The following is a 24,477-nucleotide window of genomic DNA, read 5'->3' as shown; positions in this document are numbered from 1 at the left end:
AATCAACTGGACAATTTAAAGCCTGCATTCCAAAATGTGATGTGTTGCACCAAAAGTTGTTCAACTGTAGTCTGTAGACCCATGGGTAATATATTCTCCAAAATCTTTTACCGATTCCTCTGTTATACTGTGTTTGGTGCTAGGGATACAAAACAGTCCCCTCTACAGCTTACATACCTATGACCGAGGGTTTCTTCTTAGGGAATTGATTACACTGCCCCTCTCCTCAGATTCTGCTAGAATTTGAATATGTTTGATAAGAATATTTTATAAGTATTTTCCCTTATGTTCACCTCCTAAATTAAAAATGGTGATAGGGGCTAGGGATGTAGTTTGGTAAAGAATACTTAATATGCTGAAGGACCTGGGTTCATTTCTCAGCTCTGTAGTCAGTCAACGAATGAATCAATCAATAGCCAGTCAAACAGTCAAATAATGGGGTTGTGTATCATCCAAAATTGCTGTGTAACAAATCTTCCTAACACTCAATAGCTTAAACCAACAGTCATTTATGATTTCTTATGAGTCTGAGGGTCATCTGATGTCAGTTGATTTGATCTGGGCTTAGCTGGGAGTGGTTCTAGTCCATGTATGTCTCATCTTACTTTGGTGTCATCCTGGGTAAGTTCTTCTTACGGTGATGCAGAATTTTATGAGAGTAAGTTGACACATATCACTTGAAGACTTGCTTGGGTCTTTTATAAACTGCTACATCCAGTTTATTCTGTTGGCCAAAGAAAATTACATGAATCCAAAGACTGGGAATTATTCCCCAACGTCAGTGGGAGGGCACAGGAAAATTAACATAGGAAAGGGTGCAGAAACTTGGAATTAATCAAATCTGTTAGTTTGGTTTAGCATCAGGATCTAGCCTACAACTGCCTTTAGGAGCCAGGTACATCTCAAATATTTTAACTATTACTCTTCTTATACACATCATAGATCTGAGCAACAAGGAATCATTTCTTAAAAGTCAAGGTTATGAGGTCTCATATTAAACCCCTGCAATACAGTTAATGTGTATTGGTGCCTTTTTTGTCCCTAACACTATGTTAAATTATGCAGATTTGGGAGCTTTGGATCTATAGCAAAAAGAAATCTGGGACAGCCAGGCATGGTGCACATGACCGTAATCCCAGAAATTTGGGAGATTGAGGCAGGAGGATTACAAGTTTGAGGCAACTTCGGCAACTTATTGAGTCCCTGTCTCAAAATAAAAAATAAGGGCAAAGAATCTGACTCAGTAGTAAAGTACTTGTCTAGCACGCATGATACCCTGAATTCAAGCCCCAGCACCTCAAAAGAAAAATTCTCAGAAACTGTAAAGAGCTGGGGACAAACCTCAGTAGTGAAAAATGCTGCTGCCTCTGCTGCTGCTGCTGCTGATGATGATAGTAATAATTATTTAAAATTTAAAAAAATAGACTATGGATAGATATTTACAAGATGGTGTGATAATTCCAATTGTGGAAATATTTACTGGATATAAAAGTAGCAACAGAAGAGAGGAATAAACTCTTTCGTGAAAGGACAAAAAGCTTCATGAAAGAGGAATATTCATATTGAATTGAAGGATGGACAAGTCAGCATTCTCTGTAGAACAAGTTCAGACAGAGACCATTTGTGGGAAATATTATAGCAGTCTGCTAACTCTTAGAATTGAATGGAGTTAAAATCTTGTTTGTGCCCAGTTAATAGAAGAGTCTCTAAGAGACACTAAATAACATTTTCATATGATTTATTGCAATAGTTCTCAAACTTTGGTATGTATCAGAAGACACTTGTTGAAACACAAATTGTTGCAACCTACCCATAGAGTTTATTATTCAATAGACCTGGAACAGGACTGGAGCATTTGCATTTCTGATAAGTGCCCAGATGATGCTGGTCCAGGATAATACTTTGAGAACTATTGATTTATTGAATCCTTCCTGTGTATCTGGCACTTTCAATGTGGTGAGCACACAGAGATGAAAAGAAAATATCCTTGCTCTAGAATTGTTCATGGTAGAGTGCCAGTGACAGACCAGTAAATATATAATGATGGTACAGTGTGATGGATGTTATTTACATAGAAACAGGTCACTGTAAGAGTGCACCAAAAGGGCCTCTAATTCAGAAGGAGGCCAGAGACTAGAGTTATATATAAGACTCAGAAGAATATCTGTAATCTTGAACTGAATTAAAAGCAATTATTTATAAAAAAATCAGGAAGTAATAATAGAAAAATGAGTATGAATCATGCTTTGCACAAGGCTGGTAAATAGATTCATTCTTAGTTTTGCTTTTAAGAGATTTCTATTCAGCAGAATCTACCAAATTATGCTATGTCTATGTACAAATATATCACAATGAATCGTGTGTGTGTGTGTGTGTGTGTGTGTGTGTATAATGGTATGTATACTATATAGGTATATATATATATATATATACACACACACACATATATGAAATGCACTGATTAAAATAATAATTATTATAGAAGGGAGATCAGCAGAGTAAGTGGATCAGGGAAAGGGAGGAAGGGAAGGTACTGGGAAAGAGATTGAGCCAATAATGTTGCATACATATACAAATGTGGCAAAATGAATCCAACTATTATTGTGTACCTATAATGCACCAATGAAAAAAGCAAGGAAAAAGAGAAACTTCTGCTCAAAATATTTATTTTTTATTTTTATTTTTTGACTCTGAATCACCTTTTTTCCTTTTTTTATTGATTTTTTAAAAAAATTAATGACAGTACAATGCATTACAATTCTTATTATACTTATACTGCACATTTTTTCATATCTCTGATTGTATATAAAGTATGTTGACACCAATTCATGTCATCATACATGTACTTTGGATAATGATATCTATCACATTCCACCATCATTGCTAACCCCCTGCCCCCTCCATTTCCATCTTACCCCTCTGCCCTATCTAGAATTCATCTATTCCTCCCATGCTCCCCCTCCATACCCCACTATGAGTCAGCCTCCTTATATTAGAGAAAACATTCAGCATTTGTTTTTTGGGGGGAGGATTGGCTAACTTCACTTAGCATTATCTTCTCCAACTTCATCCATTTACCTGTAAATGTCATGATTTTATTCTCTTTTATTGCTGAGTAAAATTCCATTATGTATATATGCCACATTTTTTAATCCATTCATCCACTGAAGGGAATCTAGGTTGGCTCCACAGTTTAGCGATTGTGAATTGTGCTGCTATAAACATTGATGTGGCTGTGTCCCTGTAGTATGCTGGTTTTAAGTCTTTTGGGTATAAACCAAGGAGAGGGATAGCTGGGTCAAATGGTGTTTTCATTCCCAAATTTCCAAGGAATCTCCATACTGCTTTCCTTATTGGCTGCACCAATTTGCAGTCCCACCAGCAGTGTATGAGTATACCTTTTTTCCACACATTTTCGCCAACACTTATTGTTGTTTGTCTTCATAATAGCTGTCATTCTGACTGGAGTGAGATGAAATCTTAGAGTAGTTTTGACTTGCATTTTTCTAATTTCTAGAAAAGATGAACATTTTTTCATATATTTGTAGATTGGTTGTATATTCTCTTCTGTGAAGCATCTGTTCAGGTCCTAGGCCCATCTGTTGATTGGGTTATTTGGGGGGTTTTTGGTGCTTAGCTTTTTGAGTTCTTTATGTACTCTAGAGATTAGTGCTCTATCTAATGTGTGAGGGGTAAAAATTTGCTCCCAGGATGTAGGCTTTCTGTTCACCTTACAGATTGTTTCTTTTGCTGAGAAGAAACTTTTTAGTTTGATTCCATCCCATTTATTGATTCTTGGTTTTAATTCTTGTGCTATAGGAGTCTTATTAAAGAAGTTGGGACCTAACCCACATGATGAAGATTAGGGCCTACTTTTTTTCTAGTAGACGCAGAGTCTCTGATTTAATTCCCAGGCCCTTGATCCACTTTGAGTTGAGTTTTGTGCATGGTGAGAGATATGGGTTTAATTTCATTTTGTTGCATATGGATTTCCATTTTTCCCAGCCCATTTGTTGAAGATACTATCTTTTTTCCAATGCAGGTTTTTGTCACCTTTGTCTAATATAAGATAATTGTAATTTTGTGGGTTAGTCTCTGTGTCCTTTATCTTGTACCATTGGTCTACCAGTCTGTGTTGGTGCCAGTACCATGCTGTTTTTGTTACTGTTGCTCTGTAGTATAGTTTAAGGTCTGGTAGAGTGATGCCACCTGCTTCACTCTTCCTGCTAAGGATTGCTTTAACTATTCTGGGTCTTTTATTTTTCCAGATGAATTTCATGATTGCTTTTTCTGTTTCTATGAGGAATGTCATTGGGATTTTGGTCAGAATTGCATTAAATCTGTATAGTGCTTTTGGTAGTATGGTCATTTTGATAATATTAATTCTGCCTATCCAAGAGCAAGGTAGATCTTTGATTTATTTCTTTAGGATTCTGTAATTTTCATTGTATAGATCTTTCACCTCTTTCATTAAGCTGATTCCCAAGTATCTTAATTTTTTTTTTTTTGAGGTTATTGGAACAAGACAGGGATGCCTCTTTCACCACTTCTATTCAACATAGTTTTTTAAACACTGGCTAGAGCAATTAGATGAAAGAAATTAAAGGGATACATATAGGAAAAGAAGAACTTAAATTAGTACTATTTGCTGATGATATGATTCTATACCTAGAAGACCCAAAAAGCTCTACCAGAAAACTTCTAGAACTAGTAAATGAATTTAGCGTAGTTGCAGGATATAAAATCAACACCCATAAATCAAAAGCATTTCTGTATACCAGTAACAAATCCTCTGAGAAGGAAATGAGGAAAACTACCTCATTTACAGTAAACTCAGAATATTTTAGAGAAACGTTTTCTTGTATAGGTTAGGACAACATGAATCTGAATTACTTTGCAAATAAAAGATGACCCTTCTTTTGTTAATTTGTCATACTGCAATTATTTTTATTTTATTTATTTATTTACTTTTGGTGCTGGAGATTGAATCCAGGGCCTCATGTATGCCAGGCAAAATGCTCTATCACTGAATCACATTCCTGGTGCATCTGCAGCTATTTTTTAAAAAGTCAGAGAAAAACATTATGTTTATCATGTGTGATTATATTTGCAATAGCTTTTATGTATGTCATAAAGCAGACAAAATTAGCAGCATAAATAATCAGAGCTAGGAAAAGATATGGTTAGGCAGCTTGAACTGAGAGTCCAGGTACTGAGCCCCCAACTGAGCAGGATCAGCTATCCACTGAAGTCATATGAGACTGTGAGACAAAGTGACATCTTTGTGTCAAGAACAACATTAAGGAGGAATGCAAAGAATCTTGAACCATGAACCTGGGTAAGAATATAGATACCTCTTACATGAGCATGGTGAGCTGGGCGAGGGGGCTAGGCAGTAATTGATCAGAGGTATACTTGTAGCAGGCACCCATTTGATCAATTGGTCAAGTTATATTCGCAAGAAATGTAAGAGAGAACATAAAGTGGCTAGTCTGAGAGGCTGGGCTAGTTTAGCCAAATATTCTATATCATGAGCTTGTTTTGTTTTGGTAGTAAAGACATTCTGTCCTTCTAATGGAGCAGTCCTGGTCTATGCTGTCATTCAGTGTAAAAGGGCAATATCCTGTATAGCAGTAATGGTCTGTTGAGTGTCTGGCTATGTACCCATTTACATTTTTCATTCAAAGCATGTAAAGGCCAGAGATATGGCTCAGTGATAGAGCAGTTTTCTAGCATGCACAAGCCCCTGGATTTGACCCCCCAGCACAGTAAAAATAATAAAGTGAATAAATAAAAGTATATACTCATTTTATTTTAAATGGTTGAACTTATCAGTAAAAGGAGTTGAAGTCAAGAAGGAATTATGAATAGAATGCTCAACTTTAAATTGTATGCACAGTATATTTTCATTGAGGAATAATCGTTAATGAAAATTATTTGTAGTCTTTTTAATTGCCCTTTTATAATGTAATTTAATTAATGATGCAATCTTATAACCTTTTTCTTAGCATACATCTGTGGATGGATATACGGAACCACACATCCAGCCTACCAAATCAAGTAGCAGACAGAACATCCCCCGGTGTAGAAACTCCATTACGTCAGCAACAGATGAACAGCCTCACATTGGAAATTACCGTTTACAAAAAACAATAGGGAAGGGGAATTTTGCCAAAGTGAAATTGGCAAGACATGTTCTAACTGGTAGAGAGGTAAGTTTTTATGATGCCTTTTAATATTTGCCTGGACTTCTCCAGAGTGTTGTGAAAGAGCTTTCTTAATAGTTGAAGTTGAGGAATAAATGACAGTTGCAACATGTGATTTATTATGTGTGCATGGAACATTAGTAAACTGATCTGTATCATGGCATAAAATTTGATCTTTTAGCATTTAGGAAAGATTGATACATATTAACATATTAACATCTCTTGTAAATCAGATGTGCTGCAAATGAGCAACTTTCGGCCTTCCATCTTTTATTATATGGTTTCTTTAAACATTTCTGATTACCATTGCTACTAATCTCAGGAACAAGGCTAGGATAAGCTCTTAGCTTAAGGTAAGCTAAGTGCAAATATGTAGAAAATTCCCCACTAGTTTTTGTTTAGAGACCCCAGTAAATGAATGTTGTTATACAGGTGGTTTTCTCGGTGATAAGATAATTGGATTTCTAAAATCCCTTGTGTTTTAAATAATCTGTACTTGTGTGGTAAAAATTTATATATTTGCACATTGTACATTTTATATTTATGTCTGTATGTTTGGGTTAAAGACTTCATTTAAATAAATAGCTCACGATCGTATTATGTAATGTTTACTAGATCTGATTAGGACATTATTTTTAAAAGTCTCAACTACAGAATTACTTTAATATTTTCACTTTATGTATACTTTTATTGTCATTTTCCATTTAATTCAGTTCATTCCAACCCTAAGAGCTGTTTACATACAGGTTATACCAGATAGAGCCTTCAGTGATGTTTAAATCCATTTTGCCTTTTTGCTATAAGAAGGCTTGCATAGCTAATCTCTGTATCCATGTAATCATTTTATTCACATAATATTTTAATTACTACATGTTTATAAGTTATCCCCCTATGTTTGTTGCTTATTGAGATCATGAGTAAACAATTAAGATACAGGGGTGATTTTTACAGTAAAAGAGAAAACTTGGAATAAATAGCAAAGGCTTAATTGCATTGACACAGGATCAGATATGTTAAAGACAGGTCAATGGAATATATTCTAAGACTGACAAGTTTACAAAACTACCAATATCATGAATACTCAAATAGAACTAAATAATGCATAATTAGGAATGAAACAAAAGACATTTTCTTTGTAAGTTTTTATTCATTAAAATATATATTCTCAGATACAGCTTAATGATTCTCTTTTCTAGGTTGCTGTGAAAATAATAGACAAAACTCAGCTAAATCCTACCAGTCTACAAAAGGTAATTAATTTTAGCATGTAATTAGAATGTGAGTTTATTATTAATACATAAAGTTCTGTTAAGTCAGTTATCTGAATTCTTCTATTAAGTTAAGTATAATACTACATTTCATACATGTATGAAGAAAAAACATGATATAAAACATAACATTTACAAATAAATAGTTGTTTGAAAAATATCTACTACAGGTTGAATCCCCTTTACCCAAAAAGTTTGGGAATAGAAGTGTTTAAGATTTCAGAGATTTTTGGATTTTGGAATACTTACATAGACTTTATTGTAATGCATATTCCATATGAAAGGAATTTATCTCTTTTAATTGAGAAGAATAAAACTTTGTATCATATTTTGAAGTATTCAGGCTTCTTAGTTTAAAATCTAGTTTTGAGTTAATATGAGAACAGGTGAGTTTTCTTTTATTGCTTCACTTAGCTCTTCTTTTTTCTCATAGCACTTGCCTTTCAGATTACTCACAGTAAAAGACAGGAATATTTCTTTAAAGAGTGAAAATACAAAACCACATGGGGAGAAAAAAGAGCAGTTAGAATGGGAATTATCCTGGTAAACCAAAGTTGTTTCTTGTTACTTCATTCATTACTTCAATGGGAAAACTTTCTCAGATGTACATTTTCATATTTTAAAAATGAAGCAAGTAATTTATTGTTAGGCCATGTATACTGTTTGTATATAGTGAAATTTTATATATATGTATATATAATTCACATACACATATATATTATTATATAGATAGATAGATTGATTGATTTGTATTAAAACAGAGTAGGATCATAGTCACATAAGCAAATGTGATAAGACTTTTGGAGTCCCAGAACAGAGAGAAGAAATTTTTATGCCAGGTACAGCAGCTTGGGAGACTGAGGCAGGAGGATTGAAAATTCAGAGCCAGCCTCAGCAACTTAGTGAGGCTCTAAGCTCCTAGTGAGATCCTCTCTCAAAATGAAAAAATAAAAAGGGTGGGGGATGGAACTCAGTTAAGTGCCCCTGGGTTTGATCTCTGATACCAAAAATAAATAAATAAATAGATAGACAGATAGACAGATAAATAGATAAATAAAAGAAAGTTTTAGTATGGCATGTTTAACTACATCTGCTATGATGCTAACACTACATTTTAAAATATGGATTTGTGATATCAAAACTTCCTTCCCATTTGTCTTAGTGCCAGATAACTCAAGTATATTTTTATGTCCCTTTAGAGAACTGTCTCTGTACTTTCCTGAGATTCCTTTTAAATTTGACAACCAATATAACTTTTCATAGCACTGATATTTCTGCTCAGTGAGAACATGAAAAGTTTCCTGGATTCTTCTTTTGCAGTGAAAGTGAGATAATTATTATGGATTTCTTCTGGGAGAAAATCTCTTCTACATTACCAGTCTTTCAGCTAATGAGGCATTTGTGTGAGTGACAACAAGGCATCCTCCTAGGCTGATGCATTACCCAAAGGTGTTATCTTTTACTGGGCTGAAGCCACAGTGGGACAGAATTTTGTTCACCCATTTGAAACACACAGACTACTAACAGTACCCAGGTGTTCTCTCCATAGCCTACCTAGATTTTGATTTTTTTTCCTGGATTAAGCCATGGATTACTTTGGCAAACTGAGTGATTTTTAGTGACATTTAGAACTTCTAGATGGGATACATAATAATGTGATCTCCCACTCTGTCTTTAACAAGAGGTTGCAGAGAATGCTTTAAAGCACAGTTTTAGTTGTTGAAACATTTGAACATGAAGCTGAAGGTTGCTTTATTTATCTGCTTTTATTTAACTAAAAGATTTCCTTGTTGTTAAATAATTTCTGAAATTAAATAATTTCTGCTAATCTTTGCTGATATGTGTTGCTTTTTTAAAACAAGCATGTAAAGAATGATGTGATTTTTTTATTATAATTGCTAGCACATATTAATTGCACATATTAATGGAATTCACTGCGATATTTCCATACATGCATAATCATGCATTCGTCATGTCCATTCAGGCATGATACAATTTTGTTTTCCTTAACCTGTGAAAATAATAGCAAAAGAACAATTGAGATTCACTAATTATAACCAGTATACATTGTTGTTTTTAAACAGTTGCATTTATGTTCATAGAGTTGCTTTCTATTAAGTTTTGAGGAGAAAAACAGATCAAGGTTTGATTAGTTCTCATCATTAAAGAACATTCATTTGGCCTTACCTGTCTGCTCAGTAACATCTCCCAGTTGGTCATATCTAAAAATTAAATAATGGAATGAAGGGCAATTCATTTGTTTTCCCTAGCATTGTAAGGTAAGTTCTCTTGGTAAAGAAAAAAATAGTAAAATATGCCTCCATGTCAGGTGTGCGTACTAAAAGGCAGATAAGAAGATACTTAAGAATTCATTTTAATCACACCTTCAGAAGTATTTTGTTAACTCTTGTTCTGGTTTTATCTGAACTTAGCTATCCCCTCTTTCATCCTCTTCATGCATAATATATTTATAAGGACTATTGCCTGCCTTTGCCAACATCAATAATAGATAAATGAATCTAGATTTGGACTGGAGATGTAGCTCAGTGATAGAGCACCTCATACATGAGGTCCTGGGTACAATCTCCAGTACTGGGGGGTGGGGAGGAAGAGAATCTAAATTTGAGGTGTCATCAGTTTAAAACTTCTAAAATCTAAAGTTCTTAAAAACAGTTTGGTCTTTGGAATTGTTAATTGTCTTCAACATTATTCACTAATATGGTCATATTATTTGTGTCATGTATATTAAATTAATGGGATCCAATTTGATGAGTTTTCAAAGTTTAAAAAGTGTTTGAGATAGATATTATATTTATAACTTCCTCTTCAAAGTATGAGTCCCACCTCATGTATTTGTGTTTTTTTGAGAATGACCCAGGACCCGTACTAGTGATCCCTGGGGTTCTTTTAAGCAATGTAGTAACATTGAAGGAAAACTAACACAGTAAAATGGTTTTGTTCATAGTTAATAAATTTCAAGTGTATAATCTTAATTTTCTCATAAATTCCACTACTTTTGAAATGTGGACACATTAGTTTATGCACAGATGGCAAAGTGTGTGTTAATCTGGCTTAGTTCACAGTCACTAGCATGCAGTTCATCTCTGCTAACATTTTTTTCTCTTGTGTATTGTTTATTTTAATTAATTAATTAATTAATTTTGGTACAAGAGATTGAACCCAGGGGTGCTTAACCACTGAGTCACATCCCCAGCCTTTTTTTATTTTTAATTTTGAAACAGGGCCTCACTAAGTTGCTGAGGCTGACTTTGAACTTACCATTCTTCTGCCTCAGCTCTCTAGCCACTAGGATTATAGGTGTGCACCACCATGCCTGGCATTGTGTATTGTTTATTAATTTACATTTTCTGTGGTTTTACTTTTGTGTGTGTGTGTGTGTTGTGTGGTACTAGGGATTACACTCAAGTGCACTCAACCACTGAGCCACATCCCCAGCCCTATTTTGTATTTTTTATTTAGAGACAGGGTCTCATTGAGTTCTTAGCATCTCACTTTTGCCAAGACTGGCTTTGAACTCAAGATCCTCCTGTCTCAGCCTCCCAAATGACTGGGATTACAGGTGTGGGCTACTGAGCCCGGCTGTGGTTTTACTTTGTTACATAATATTCCATCCTCACAAAAATGGCCCAGTGGTTCAGAAGTGATTTCCTGGGTGGTAAAACCTGTAATGAAAATAAAGACAAGACTGTTACAACTTAGAATTACATTGTTAAGTAACAGAGGACAGCTGCATTAAAGTTATAAATGATGTAATTCACAGTGGTAGGATAGTGATTTTGTGTAAGTACTCCTACTTATGAAATTGTAAAAAAATTCAGTAATTGACATCTTAAATAAAAAATCCATTTATTGCTAGTGTCTGGTGGCCTAAGCCAGTTGAACTTCTATGCATTTTTAGATAATGCCAAGAAACCTTTCTGATAATCTAGTTATTTTTTCCAGAACTGCAAAACAATCTCTTTTATGTTGAAGAATTTGGTCAGTAAAGATAGAGAAAAGAACAGAATTACAGAAGCAATATTGAGAATTTTAACATTTCTTAGCAGATTACCAAGAAACTAGGTTTATAAAACCAGATCACAAAATTATTGGAAAATATTTTGATCAAGGCAAAAGCAGCAGAAGCTCTTTGGTGCTGTTCCTTAACAGATGTCTCTGTTAGACATATGTTGAACTATCAGTTCTCCTCATGTATTCATGCTTTAAGTTCTCTTAAAAAGAGTGTATTTCACTTTATAGCTGAGCAACACCACCTACGAGTTCTTTTTTCCATAGTTCTTGTCACATGTGTGGAATGAAAAATCTTGACCAATGCTTATGTAGGTCAGTGGAAACCTGAGTGATACTTAGATTTTAGCGGGGTTGTAGACTGCAAAGTTGTTTTGAATCAGAAATGATGAGGTACCTATGGAGTTTTTCTTTTCATTTTCTTCTTTCATTCTGCAAAAATGATACTGTCATGTGAGTAAATAAGATTATACCTAATGTCCAGCCACTCATTGCTTCATTTTCTATGAAGAGTGGATAGTAACATGCCTCTGATCTTGATTTGGTTTTGAACAAAATACTGAAAAATAAGGATTATCATAAAATCATAGCTAAGAGTTATTCTTTAGCATACAGTGTGAAGAATTGATGGGAAGCGTGTCTTTTACTTTGAAATAAGATAGGTTTTGAGAGAAATAGCATTCTAACAAGTTTTTAAAAAGAAAGTAATAATAATATAATATTAATATAAATCTAATATATAAATAGTTTCAATGTTGAGGAAAAGATAACCAGATTTGCTATAAAGAATCAAGCTGTTTCAAGCAGTTCGCTGACTAAATATCTGATGTCTAAAACTCATTTGCCCTCTTTAGTTATTGGAGAAAGTTTTCAATAACATATTATTGGGCATGTATAATATACAGTTCTGCATCCACATGTGAAAAATACCCTCCGCAATAAGCATATCCAAAGAGTATACTATTTGCTAGTCTCTCTCAAATTAACACTTCCAATCTTTCTATTTTTGAGTGGGATGAGGTTAGCAACCTAGGATTTGACAACTATACATAATCTTTTTTTTTTTTTTTTGATTTTCACTAAGCTTTATTTATGTAATATTTTCAATAGTACAAACACTTTATTTACTATACATAATCTTAAGGGAGGAATATCTCTGTAAGGTTGGATACAATTTGAATGTCTCTGAGGTTTTCTGGCCTATAATCTAATCCTTTCCCCAATCATCTGTGATTGTGATTTGGGATTTTTTTTTTAAGTTTCATAGAAATAAAAGGTAAAATAAAAGAAGATGAAAAAAGGTAATAATTATAAGTACAAACTTTCTTGTAGTTTAAGCTAAATATCTTTTCCATTAAAGAAAATGGCTTTTTTGTGATATTTATTTATCATACTAAAATCTTTTTTCTCAACTTTTTAAAAAATATCAATAATACATCACAGTTATATTTGAGACCCTGTATTCAGTGCGTTGGTCTCATTTTTGTATCTTCCTACCTAGAAGCAACTACTATTCTGAACTGAGTCTTTCTTATTCCCATTCAGAGTTTTCAAAAATATTTTACATGTGTTTGTACATAAATTTCTATTTATTATTTATTTTTAAACTTCCTATTCTTCTGTAACGTGTTTTCCTTCATTGAACATTGTCTTATAGTATATTCATGTTAGTTATATAGTCTCTTTTCCTGTTGGTGTATCTTAGATTTTTGTGTTTGTGTTTCCATTTTATGCTTCTAGTTAGTTAACTTTCTGTTTTTGCTGCTACAGGCAATACTGAAATTATCATTATGGTTTATATCTTTTTTTGTGCAGAAGTGTAGAGGACTATATCTCTCCAAGTGCTAGTTTGAAGGGCATACATATCCTCATCTTTACTAGGTAATGTCAAATTGCTGCAGGTGGTTGCACTGCTACTACTTCTCCCAGCATTGTATGAGATTTACTATTACTTGACATTCTTGCCAATACTATATTTTCATATTTTATAATTTTTTGCTAGCCTTATGGATGTGAATTATATCTAGTTTTAATTTCCATAATTTCTTATGAGATGACCATACTTTCAAATTTAATGTATTTGTAAACTTAATGTCTTCTTTCTTTTTTTATTAATTTTTTTTAAAATAAATGACAACGCAATGCATTACAATTCTTATTACACATATACCACATATACAGCACGATTTTTCATATCTCTGGTTGTATCTAAAGTATGTTGATACCAATTCGTGACTTCATTCATGTACTTTGAATAATGATGAAGTTAACATGGTCTTGTACCCCAAGTGGTACAAGGCCATTTGAGAGACTCAAATAATGTAAAATTGCTACCAGTTTATAAGAATAAGATTCTCATAATCTATCTGTGAAGATAAAAACTTTGAGAAACTGACATAGTCTATCATTTAAAGAGTATTTCCTTCTATTGCTTTGCAGTGAAAAATTGATAAGTTTTAAAGTTTAGGATTGGAAGTAATGCTGACTAATCATTTTATATTTTAACTAGAAATAATCAAATATATATTTAATTATATTCAGGTCTCTTTCTCTGTGCTACTATTTCATGGGAATAACCTAAGAAATTAGATTAATTTTTTCTTTCTTTCTTTTCTTTTTATTTTTGGATATGAGGTCTCCCTGTGTCCCTGGTCTGGTCTGAAACTCATGGACTCAGGCAATCCTTCCATCTGAACTTCCCAAGTAACTAAGACTCTTAAGTGTATACACTATATTTGGCTTAAGTTAGCTTAAATTTTTAGAGTACTACTAGCAATAGTTTTGATGTTTGATATCCTAGTAAAATAAAATGTCTGAAAGCTAAAAAAGGAGTGACGTGATGATTCTAAAAATTAAAGAGCTGAAAGTTTGATTTAGAGTGTTCTGTTAATGTGGGCAAATCACAAACATATTCCTTCAGTGAATGGTACTTCTGAGAGTATAGCCAAGGATCTGGCAGTCTCTTGGAACTGTCTCCTGCAGGGTGATAAAGCAGTACCTGCACTTCACGTTAATGGGCTGGTAAACTGCTGTTAGAGATACAGATGGGATGTTTACAAATATTGTAGTGAAGGCAAAGAATACTGTAGTGATTTGAGTTCCTAACACTCAAATCAGAGCAAAATAGACAAAAGGCCAAGAAGGCTGTGCTGAAAGGCACAAGAAGATCTGCATGTCACCCTCCTCAGTTTACTGTTTAAACCAACCTGGAAGAGATCTCCCAGGCAGAATAACCTTTGTCAAGTTTCCCACAGCTGCAGCTTCACCCTCCACCTGCCTCAAGATCAAGCAAGCTGTGAAGGAGTCCTATGACATGGATGAGGAAAAAGACCACACAGCCAGCAGGTCTGCTGCAGAGAAGTTGATGTGTATTTGACTAGCTCCTCTTGTGATGCTTTGCATGCAACTGGAATGACATGTCCCGTTGACTAGTTCTAAATGTAATAGATTTTCCCACCATTAAAAAAGAGTAATGGGCAGAAGGAATGTAAGAGATTGGAAGGAGAAAAGGGAAATACTCATAATCAAGGCATAATTACACTCATGGTGTTTAGCCAATCCTATCCTCAGCCCTAACCAGGAAGGACTGAATTGAAAAGTAAATATCTTCCATAAAGTTGAAGATTGTTTATTAATTTCAGTTATGTGGAACAAAGCCGAGAACCAAGACGGAAGCAATAATGAACAACTAAAATAACTATTGTCATATCTAAATAGTAAAGTCCTCACCTTTTAGTCACAGAAGACCCATCTCAAGCCCTCACTTAACATTTATTTCTCTGATTTTACATGTAATTTCAACAAGTTTTGTCCTCAATTTCTGGCTCACAGCAAACCTAAAACAATAAGTTTGAAGGGAACTAGTGTACTTGGAGGTCTCTTGCTAAATTTATGTATTCTAGAAACATCACATCACAGTTTGAAAATGAGAAAAAATAGAACTAAAAATTAGACTCAGAAGCTCAAATACTAGTGTGTGATTAATTTACACTTGTAGGCACTTCTGCTTTCCTTACTTGTACCCAGAACATATGACACATAGAATAATTGTCTTATTTAAAACAAGCCTACATTTCAGGGTAAACTTCTAACAAGGGTCTAAAGATTCTGCTCTTCCTCTCCCCTCAACACTCTCTACTTTCTAAGAAAAGACAAATGTTGATGAGATGGGTACCCTTGCTGGGGAGGACCCACTGTGGATTACAAGATCACTGGTACATATGTGGCTCACTTTCCTCATTCTCCCTGCTCCTTCTAACACTCACAGTTCATGCAGAAGGCTCTGATATTAGCTTCAATTTCTTTCTTCTTTGGAGACAACTGGAAAATAAAGAGATTTAGGCAAGGTTTAAAGGGTGTCATGGAGATTGAGACATTTGAGACCTTTGCTAAAATGATGGGCCACAGTTCAGTTGGTCGGAATCCTCTAGATTTGAGGGGGTTAATGTATTTGTTTGCTGGGGCTTCCGTAACTCAATACCACAAACTGGATGGCTTATAAGACAAAATTTTTTTCACTGTCCTGGAGGCTGGAAGCCCAAGATGAAAGCATTGGGAGTGTTGATTTCTATGGAGGACTTTCTCCTTGGGGTACAAATTGCCATCTTCTCTTTGTGGCCTCATATGGCCTTTTTTCTGTGCCAGCTTCTCCCTGGTGTCCTCTTTAAGTACAGCAGTCATATTGGATTAAGGCACAACCTGTATGACCTCACTTAACCTTAATTATCTTCTGAGAGACCCTATCTGTAAGAACAGTCATGTGACACTGGGGGTTAGCGTTATAACAGAAATTTTGGAGGTACACAGTACAAAGCAGTGATCCAAATCTAACTGATAATTCATTTTCTTGGATAGAAGTGGTTGAGGGATGATTGATGGGGCAGGATTCTGGCATTTCATTATCCTTAATCAGTATGCCATATAAAATATCCACATCCTTTCAAAAGCAACCACTCTTCCTCTTTGCACAACTGCCTGTCATTTTTAGCCAACACACTCCCAACACATACACACCTTCATGTTCTTGTTACTTTTTTTTCTCACTCTTTTTCAAAAACTGATAAAGAAAGGAAACTAAGTGTAGAATAATATATTTAAGACATATTTGAGATGTAGGGATCCCAGTGAATGTGTATTATTGTTTTAACTAGAATAAAAAATATCTGATGAGAACATTGGCCCTGCCTATAATTATTCCCCATGCCTCATCTCCCAGTGGAAGTAGAGTGGATTTATGAGCAGGTGCTAATTATGTTATATGCCTTAATTTTCACAAGATAATCTTAATCCTGTCCCCAGGATAAAATGGAATGAATACATTCTGGGTACCAGTCAGGGACTAAATTCATGAACTCAGTGTTGCTTAAAAGCCCATCTTATAAAGCAATGAAATAAAATAACATTACTTAGGGAATAATGCCTAAAGGATATGTGGTTAATCTATTCTTTTAGGTAAATTATGCTCAAACATGAAGCTACCAGGAGACATTAGTATGTTTCAGTTAGTTTTGAGATATGTCATAGCCACTTTACTGCTAGAAAACTGCTAAGTTTGCCAGTAATTTAATAAATTAACTAGTGTCATCCATATAGCAATACTGTCCTCACGGTTCCGTAATTTGATGTGCTTTTGCAAGACAGAAAAGAAAGAAAAGAAGTTAGAGTCAAGGAACTGGTATGGCTTACTCATGCTGCAGCTCCTTGGGTCACCCTTCCCAGTATATAGGAAATGCCTATGCCAGTTGAAGAGTAGGGTAAGAGCCCTGTTTCCTGGGCTAAAAGTGAGGAGTTATTTAAAAGGATACAATCTTTTAACGTAGTAATTGAACACCTAAGTGTACATTTATTGACCAACAGAAGTCAAGGCATTTTTTCTTTTCTTTTCAATTTGAGTCTGCAAACTGGAATTCTACTTTGTTTATCTAGTGCAAATCACACTCAGAAATTCACAATACATTTGGTATTATTTCCAGTTTTGCTCTATTTGTTCTATTTGAATTCATGAAAGGAGAGTTATTTAATGACATTCAGGAAGCAGTCTGAGAGCACAATCTCAGATTTTATTTTAATCTTTTACATTTAATTCACCCTCACCTAGTTGAACAGCAATTTTGTTAGCAGCTTTTATTCAGTATTTGTAAAGTATCTCATTTGGTTTGTTGCATTAAACAACAAACCTGTAATTCACTGGTTTATGTAAAGTTTAATCGTGTTGGGCAAACTCTAAGGCAATCCCCAGTGATCCTCACCTTTTGATGGGATGATTCCTTCCCTTGATTAGGGTATGGCCTGTGACTTGGTTCTAACTGGTAAATAGGGAAAAGGTAATAGGTTTCACTCCCAAGATTACATTATGTTAATAAGTCTGTCTTGCTAGCAGACTCACTTTAGCACTTACCCTTGCTGGCTTGAAAAAGTAAATGGCCATGTTGGAGAAACCCACTTGACAAGGAGAGGTAAGGGTGGTCTTTAGCTGAGAGCCAGAGAGAAGCCAGGGTCTGCAGTCCTGCAGCTAAAAGGAGATGGATTTTGCCAACTACAGTAGCTGGAACATAGATTCTTTTCTAGTCAAACTTCTAGACAGTGCTTTAATTGCAGCCCCGTAATAAGCAGAGACTCAGTGAGACCATGTCTGGAGTACTAAGCCATAGAAACTGAGATGATGTGTGTAGTTATAAGTTGCTAGGGTGTGATAATAGAAAGCTAATACATTAGCCAGATCACTTATTTGTAGTGGCAAACATGTTTGGGACATAAACAACCTTTGGTAAGCATACTGCTCATTCACAGAAAGTGTACTGGTGCAGGGAGTACAACTGGCTGTGCACATTTTGGATTCAGTGCTGTCACTTGTGTTTTGCATGGGACTATAGAGCAAGAGTTCTGACAGACTGGTTCAGTGGAGACCAATTATAAAAACTTCCTCTCCACTCAAGCACTTGTTAGTTATATTTTGTAGTTATTTTCTACAACTTAGCAGATACATTTTAATAAGAAAGCAAGAATAAATTAAGAAAGCAGAGGTAGTAATTCATTTGCATAAAAGTCTAGAAGAGCAAGACTGACACCAGGGATTGTTCTGTTAGAAATACATAAGAGTGAAAATAAGGATGAATATAAATGAAATTTAAAATACGATTCACATTAGTAACACATTTACCACCTTTAAAATGACTATATGTATGACTATAGAGAAAGCCAAAATATTGGTCTGTTTAAATTGTGTATATCTTCTTGATTCAATCTGGACAAATTGTATGACTAAGTTGTCAGTGCCTTCAATGTCTTCTATTTTATTGGAGTATAAGATTTCAAAATAATTTCTAGTTATCCTCTGTATTTCTGTAGTATTACAGTGTCTGTTATGATATTACCCTTTTCATCATGTATGCTGGTAATTTGAGTTTTCTCTCTCCTTCTCTTTGTTAGCGTGGCTAAGGGTCTGTCAATTTTATTTATTTTTTCAAAGAAACAACTTTTTGTTTTGTCCATTTTTTTCAATTATTTCTTTTGTTTCAATTTCATTAATTTTAATTATTTCTTGCCTTCTACTGCTTTTGCTGCTGATTTGAATTAAGGCTGTTTGTATTTGTAATGTATGTGGGATGCAGGTTAGGTGGGGTTAATCAATATTTTTAAAAGATAACGTCCTGTGTTTTTTTAAAAAATTAACTTGGTTACGATTAAGTATTTTCCTTAAAAATGATTTTTAAATGTTTAAATGGCAGACTCTATTACTCAGTGCTTATAAAATATTTCATGAAAATTATCACAAAATAAGAGGGTCTCATAATATTTTGTTTTTTAAAAAATATTTTGTGGTTACATTAAAACATAGGATCATTAGATTTATGAGTTTTGATTTTATAGTTACATGTTAAGAAGGGGAGAAAAAAGGTTGAAACCAAAAGCCTAGAGCCCCTGAAAATGTAACCCATGGAGTTCTCCCTTTGCTGTCAGTCCTTGATGAGGTGCCCATCGAAGAGATGAGCTTTAGTTTGGGGTTGGGGGATCAGGTTGGCAGAGAAAATAGGCCCAGGTGAGGTCAGAAGCCCAGGTAAGAACCCTGAGTACATTATGAGGAGCTCCCCACAAAGAACAGAGGAGACCCTACAGAGCTTTACCCCTGTGGTCAGTCCTGGGAACAGACAGGAGTAGCATCTCCTTTGTTTTAGTATGGAATGTTCCTTCAGTGCTTCATTCTAAATATTCACCCAAATTCCAGGCATATTCTTTCCTTCTGACCTGAGGGCACACCACTCAGACCAAGGTCCTAACCTCCCTGAGACCCCCAGGGAAGAAGTGAGAGTATGTAATTTCTGGCTCCTTCTGCCCAGGGCCTCCAGGACTGCCCAGAGTAAAGACCCATTTTCTTGTGTTACAAATGAATCAACCTGATGTATATTCCATGTTCCTCATTGTCCACAGGCCTGCATCTGGTGTTATTGAGCATTGGAACAGCTTCCTCAAAAACTGGTTTGAAAAAACTTATGAAAACAAACAGCATAATTTGTTTATTGAAACATGGAGAAATGATCTGAACAAATACTTTATTGAAGAAACTATACAAATGGCAAATAAATTGGAAAGATGCTTTACCTCAATGTCATCAGGGAAATGAAAATTAAAACAATGATGAAATACCAATACATACCCTGTTAGAATGGTGAAAATTCAAAACACTGACAACACCAAATACTGATAAAGATGTGGAGCAACTGGAACTCTCACATTGCTGGTGGGAATGCAAAATGGTACAGCCATGGTGGATAAGAAACTTGTCAGTTTCTTATCAGACTAAATGTACTTTTACTCTGTGATCTGCAGTTGCCCTCTTCAGTATTTACCAAAGAAGGTGAAAACATAGGTCTACACAGACAGCTGCACACAGATGTTGATATCAGCTTTCTTCATAATTGACAAAACTTGGAAGCAACCAAGCTGTCTTTCAATGGGTGAATGGATAAATAATATGTGGTACAGTTAAATAGTGAAGTATTGTTTGGCACTGAAAGGAAATGAACTATCAATCCTTGAGAAGACATAGAGGAACCTGAAATGACTATTATTGAGTGAATCTGAAAAGGCTACATAACATATTATTCTAAGTATATGACATTCTGGAAAGGCAAAACTATGGGAACAGTAAAAAGATTAGTGGGTACTAAGGTCTGAGGGTAAATAGGTAGAGTGCAGAGTATTTCGGCATAGAGGAATATTACATGTTATACTTTTGTCCAGACTCACAGAATGTACAACACAAGAATGAATCCTAATATAAAGTATGGTCTTTTAGTGATAATGGTTTGTTAAGTACAGGTTCATTGATTAAAATAAATACACCACCCTGGTTTGGGATTTTGATGGGGTTGGGGATGAGGCTGTATGTGTTTAGGAAGGGCAAGGGAGTATAAAAACTTTGTACTTTCTGCTCAATTTGCTGTCAACTTAAAATTTAAAAAAATTAATGTGTGTGTGTGTGTGTGTGTGTGTAAAACAACTTCTGGTGCTACCTTTCTTGCCTTTTCCTGATTCACATGTCCGAATAAGGCAATTTGGTCAGTGAATGTGGCTGTCCCTCTGTGGTCAGGTATTTAGTTTCAACAAGAGCCCAGGAAAAGGTAATATTCACTTTTCAAAACCTGTTATACCTGTTTGGGAGATGAAGAGTCCAAAACATCAAGGGACTCTTCTTGGGTGTGAAGCTGCCTCCCTTTGTTACAGGTTCCAGTCAGCAAAATCATGAGTGACTTGGAGCTCCAAGAAGTCATTAGGACTATGGGGCCCCAAAGGTAGAGTGGTCTAGGCACTGATTGGTACTGATATTTCTTCAATACTAGGCCTTCAGATGAAGAATGGGGCAGAGGCTGGAGCTAGTAATTTGGCAAGACCTAACAAAATTTAAGATGTGTATACCCCGCTATCAAACAATTATTTCTAGGTATACCTTAGGGAAGCATTCAGAAATGTTCATTATAGCAGTGTTTGCAGTAGTGAAAAGTGGAAGTAAATTAAGCATCCTCGGTAGGAAGCACAGTGTATAAATGATAGAGTCTTGAAATAATGCAATAGAATACAGCAAGTAAGATAGATGAGCCAGATCTATATCTAAATATAGGGATAATTCTCAAAGCAGGATGTCAAAAGAAGGATAAGTTTAGAAAGATATATTCAATATGATTCCATTTATCTAAAGTCTAAAGCACAGAAATTGAACATTGCTACGTATAGAAAAAGTATGAAATATGTACAATGGTATGTACCTTAGGGTAATGCTTAGGATGAAAAGGGAGAGAAAGAGGTGGGGGTGTCTCTAGTTCTGACTGTAATGGTTAATGTATTAATAATACCTTATTAAAATAGTAACCAAAATTCATAATTCTTAAATAAAAAATATAAAGCTATAACATAATGCACATACACCATTTGTTTAATCTTAGTGATAAATTTTGAGGTTCTTCATTTATTTTTGTACTTTTCAAAAGATTTGAAATATTTTATGTCCCAAAAAACAAATAGGGAGAAGAACGTTCATTCCAGTCAGAGGCTGATTTTGTAAGGCCCTGAGTATCAGGGAAGGACCGAATGAGTACAGAGAACTGAGGGGAAAATGCTGGATGGCTGGAGTGCAATTCTTCTGGGAGCAAGAGTTTCATGAGATGAGGCTGGAGAGGGAAATGGGATCTTGATTTTCAGGGCTTGGTTGTTCACAATTATGGATTTTGATCTAATGGCATTGGTAAACCACCAATTTGAGAGAAATCAAATATTAGGCTTGAATTCCTGTGAGAGAATCAAGTGAAAATATAGAGTACATAATGTGGGGATTAACTTTTGAGATTAAAAAAATGTTCTGGATGAGGAATATAAATATAGGAGTTGGCATCAAATTGCTGATATTTGAAGCTATGAAAGCACCCAGGAAGAGCACGTAGAGTGGGAAGATAAGGGGGCTAAGAACTGAACACTTAGGAGTCCTTGTGTTAAAGGCTGAAGAGCAGGGAGAGGATCTAGTGGAAGACTGAGCAGTCAATAAGAGGAAGGCAAATGGTTAGGAAAATAGTTTTAGAGCTGGGGAGGATATCTCAAGTGTACTGAAAACCATCAAGAGGTTAAGTTGAGTGCTTTGTCCCAAACACAAACCAAGAACATATTTCACAGTTATAGAGAGGGGTTGTCTTGAATGTGAATTAACTTGTCTTTGTATTCTATTTACTTACATGAATATATACACTTACAGACTTAGAAACTTCCTAGATCTCATGTAGGAATTATTGAGGATAGCTAGGGCAAGCTGTTTGTAGCAGGTAAGTCTTAAGTATTAATTAGGCTTTTCCATTGGAATGAAATTTTATTGGTGTGTTTTGTACCTTATATTTAATTCTTTTCAGATCATGATAAAATGTGAATACAATTTACTATTTTATCCATTTTTAAGTGTACAGTTCAGTGGCGTTAAGTATATTCACATTGTGCAGCCAATACGATCCATCTCCAGAACTGTTTTCATATTCCCAAACTCTGTACTTATTAAACAGCAACCATCACTCTCACATCCTCCCAGCCCTTTGCAACCTTATTCTACCTTCCATTTTTATGAATTCATCTACTCTGCTTTAGATCCTTTTATGAATATAGTTGTACAGTACTTGTCCTTTTGTGATTGGAGTATTTCACTTAGCAGCTTCCTCAAGGTTCAATCCATGTTGTGGTATGTGTCAGAGTTTCCTTTTTTTTTAAAGCTGAATAATATTCCATTATGTGTATATACTGCATTTTGTTTATCTATTTATCTGTTGACAAATTCTGAGTTGCTTCCACATTTTGGCTAATGTGAATAATGCTGCTGTGGACATTGGTGTACAAATATTTGTAGAGTCCTCAATTTCAATTATTTTGAGTATACTGTATATACCTAGAAGTGCTAAATCATATGGTAATTCTGTTAATTATTTTAAGAATATTGTTTTTTATAATACTGTATTGATCTAATTGATTCACAGAAGCTTCATCATTTAACATTCCCATCCGCAGTATACAAGGGTCCCATTTTAACCACATTCTACACTTATTATTTTCTTGGAGTGTGTTTTGTTTGCATTTTTGTTTTGTTTTTTTTGTATTAGTCATCCTAATAGGTGTGAGGTTGTATTGCCTTGCAGATTTGATTTGTGATTTCCTAATGATTAACAATGCAGAGCATCTTTTCATTTTCTTTTTTAGCCATTATATATCTTCTTTGGATGAATGTCACCTCTGGAAGTACCGAATTTAGATTTTATTCTGACACAACTCATATGTCTTAATATAGACTTTTTGGAATATCACCAATTCTTGGTTATTCTCTTTTCTTGAACAAATTGCTTGACTTAGAATCTAACACATATGCAAAAACAGAAGAGAGGGGAAAAATGCCAAGTCATACCTTTGAAAAATGGGCCATATAGAGAAGCAATTTCTTGCCATTTTGTTTTAGTTTCATATAAAGTACTGAATATATTTTGTTATCCTTTCTTATTATTCTACAAGTATACCTAAAAATGCTCCTGAATCTTTCATTAAAATGTCTGGTCAGCCAGAAGAGAGATATTTAAACAGTTGTACCCCCAATGAAGTTGTTTCTGGATAAAGAACATGTGAAGGATCGTTTTATTTCATTTCCACAGTATTTTTTTCTTTTGTTCCTAGTCAGAGAGTCGTTGAATAAAAATGTTAGTTTTATTGCTTATAGTGCATTCACTTACCACACAGGCACAGAACCATTTATGTTCACTTAGTTAAAATTCTTTTCGAAACCAAGTCTCTGAGACTGATCTGTTAAATCTAAGTTACATAGCTCATTTGTGCATAGATAGCACTGAGAGACATCTCTTGTTTCTACTCATTACCAGAATGTTGTAGTGTCTTGTAAGCAGGTGAATTTTTTCAAATAAATATTTCAATTGGCTCTCTGCTTGAGTCTTGTCTTTTTTTTT

The 24,477-nt window shown here is 34.7% G+C and overlaps 1 protein-coding gene across 10 annotated transcripts in view; it reads left to right on the top strand.

The window, feature by feature from the left end:
- The window catches only part of Mark1 (microtubule affinity regulating kinase 1), a 130,720-nt gene that overhangs the window by 63,836 nt on the left and 42,407 nt on the right, over nucleotides 1-24,477 (top strand). For 6 of the 10 annotated variants that reach the window (XR_011703964.1, XM_027934737.2, XM_027934736.3 and 3 more), the window contains exons 2-3: nucleotides 6,009-6,212; nucleotides 7,403-7,456. Coding sequence is in view for 7 of the 10 variants with exons in the window: in XM_027934737.2 (XP_027790538.1) it covers nucleotides 6,009-6,212; nucleotides 7,403-7,456 (258 nt within the window). In the remaining 3 variants the exon portion in view is untranslated. Of the gene's footprint in view, nucleotides 1-6,008; nucleotides 6,213-7,402; nucleotides 7,457-14,137; nucleotides 14,849-19,930; nucleotides 24,471-24,477 lie in introns of those variants that run through there. The other 4 variants (XR_011703965.1, XM_071600060.1, XM_071600055.1 and 1 more) reach the window with 4 other exon arrangements.

The sequence above is a fragment of the Marmota flaviventris genome, chromosome 12, assembly GCF_047511675.1.
Source record: "Marmota flaviventris isolate mMarFla1 chromosome 12, mMarFla1.hap1, whole genome shotgun sequence".
In the NCBI taxonomy this organism is placed as follows: Eukaryota; Metazoa; Chordata; class Mammalia; order Rodentia; family Sciuridae; genus Marmota; species Marmota flaviventris.
This window is presented reverse-complemented; position numbering and strand designations above follow the sequence as displayed.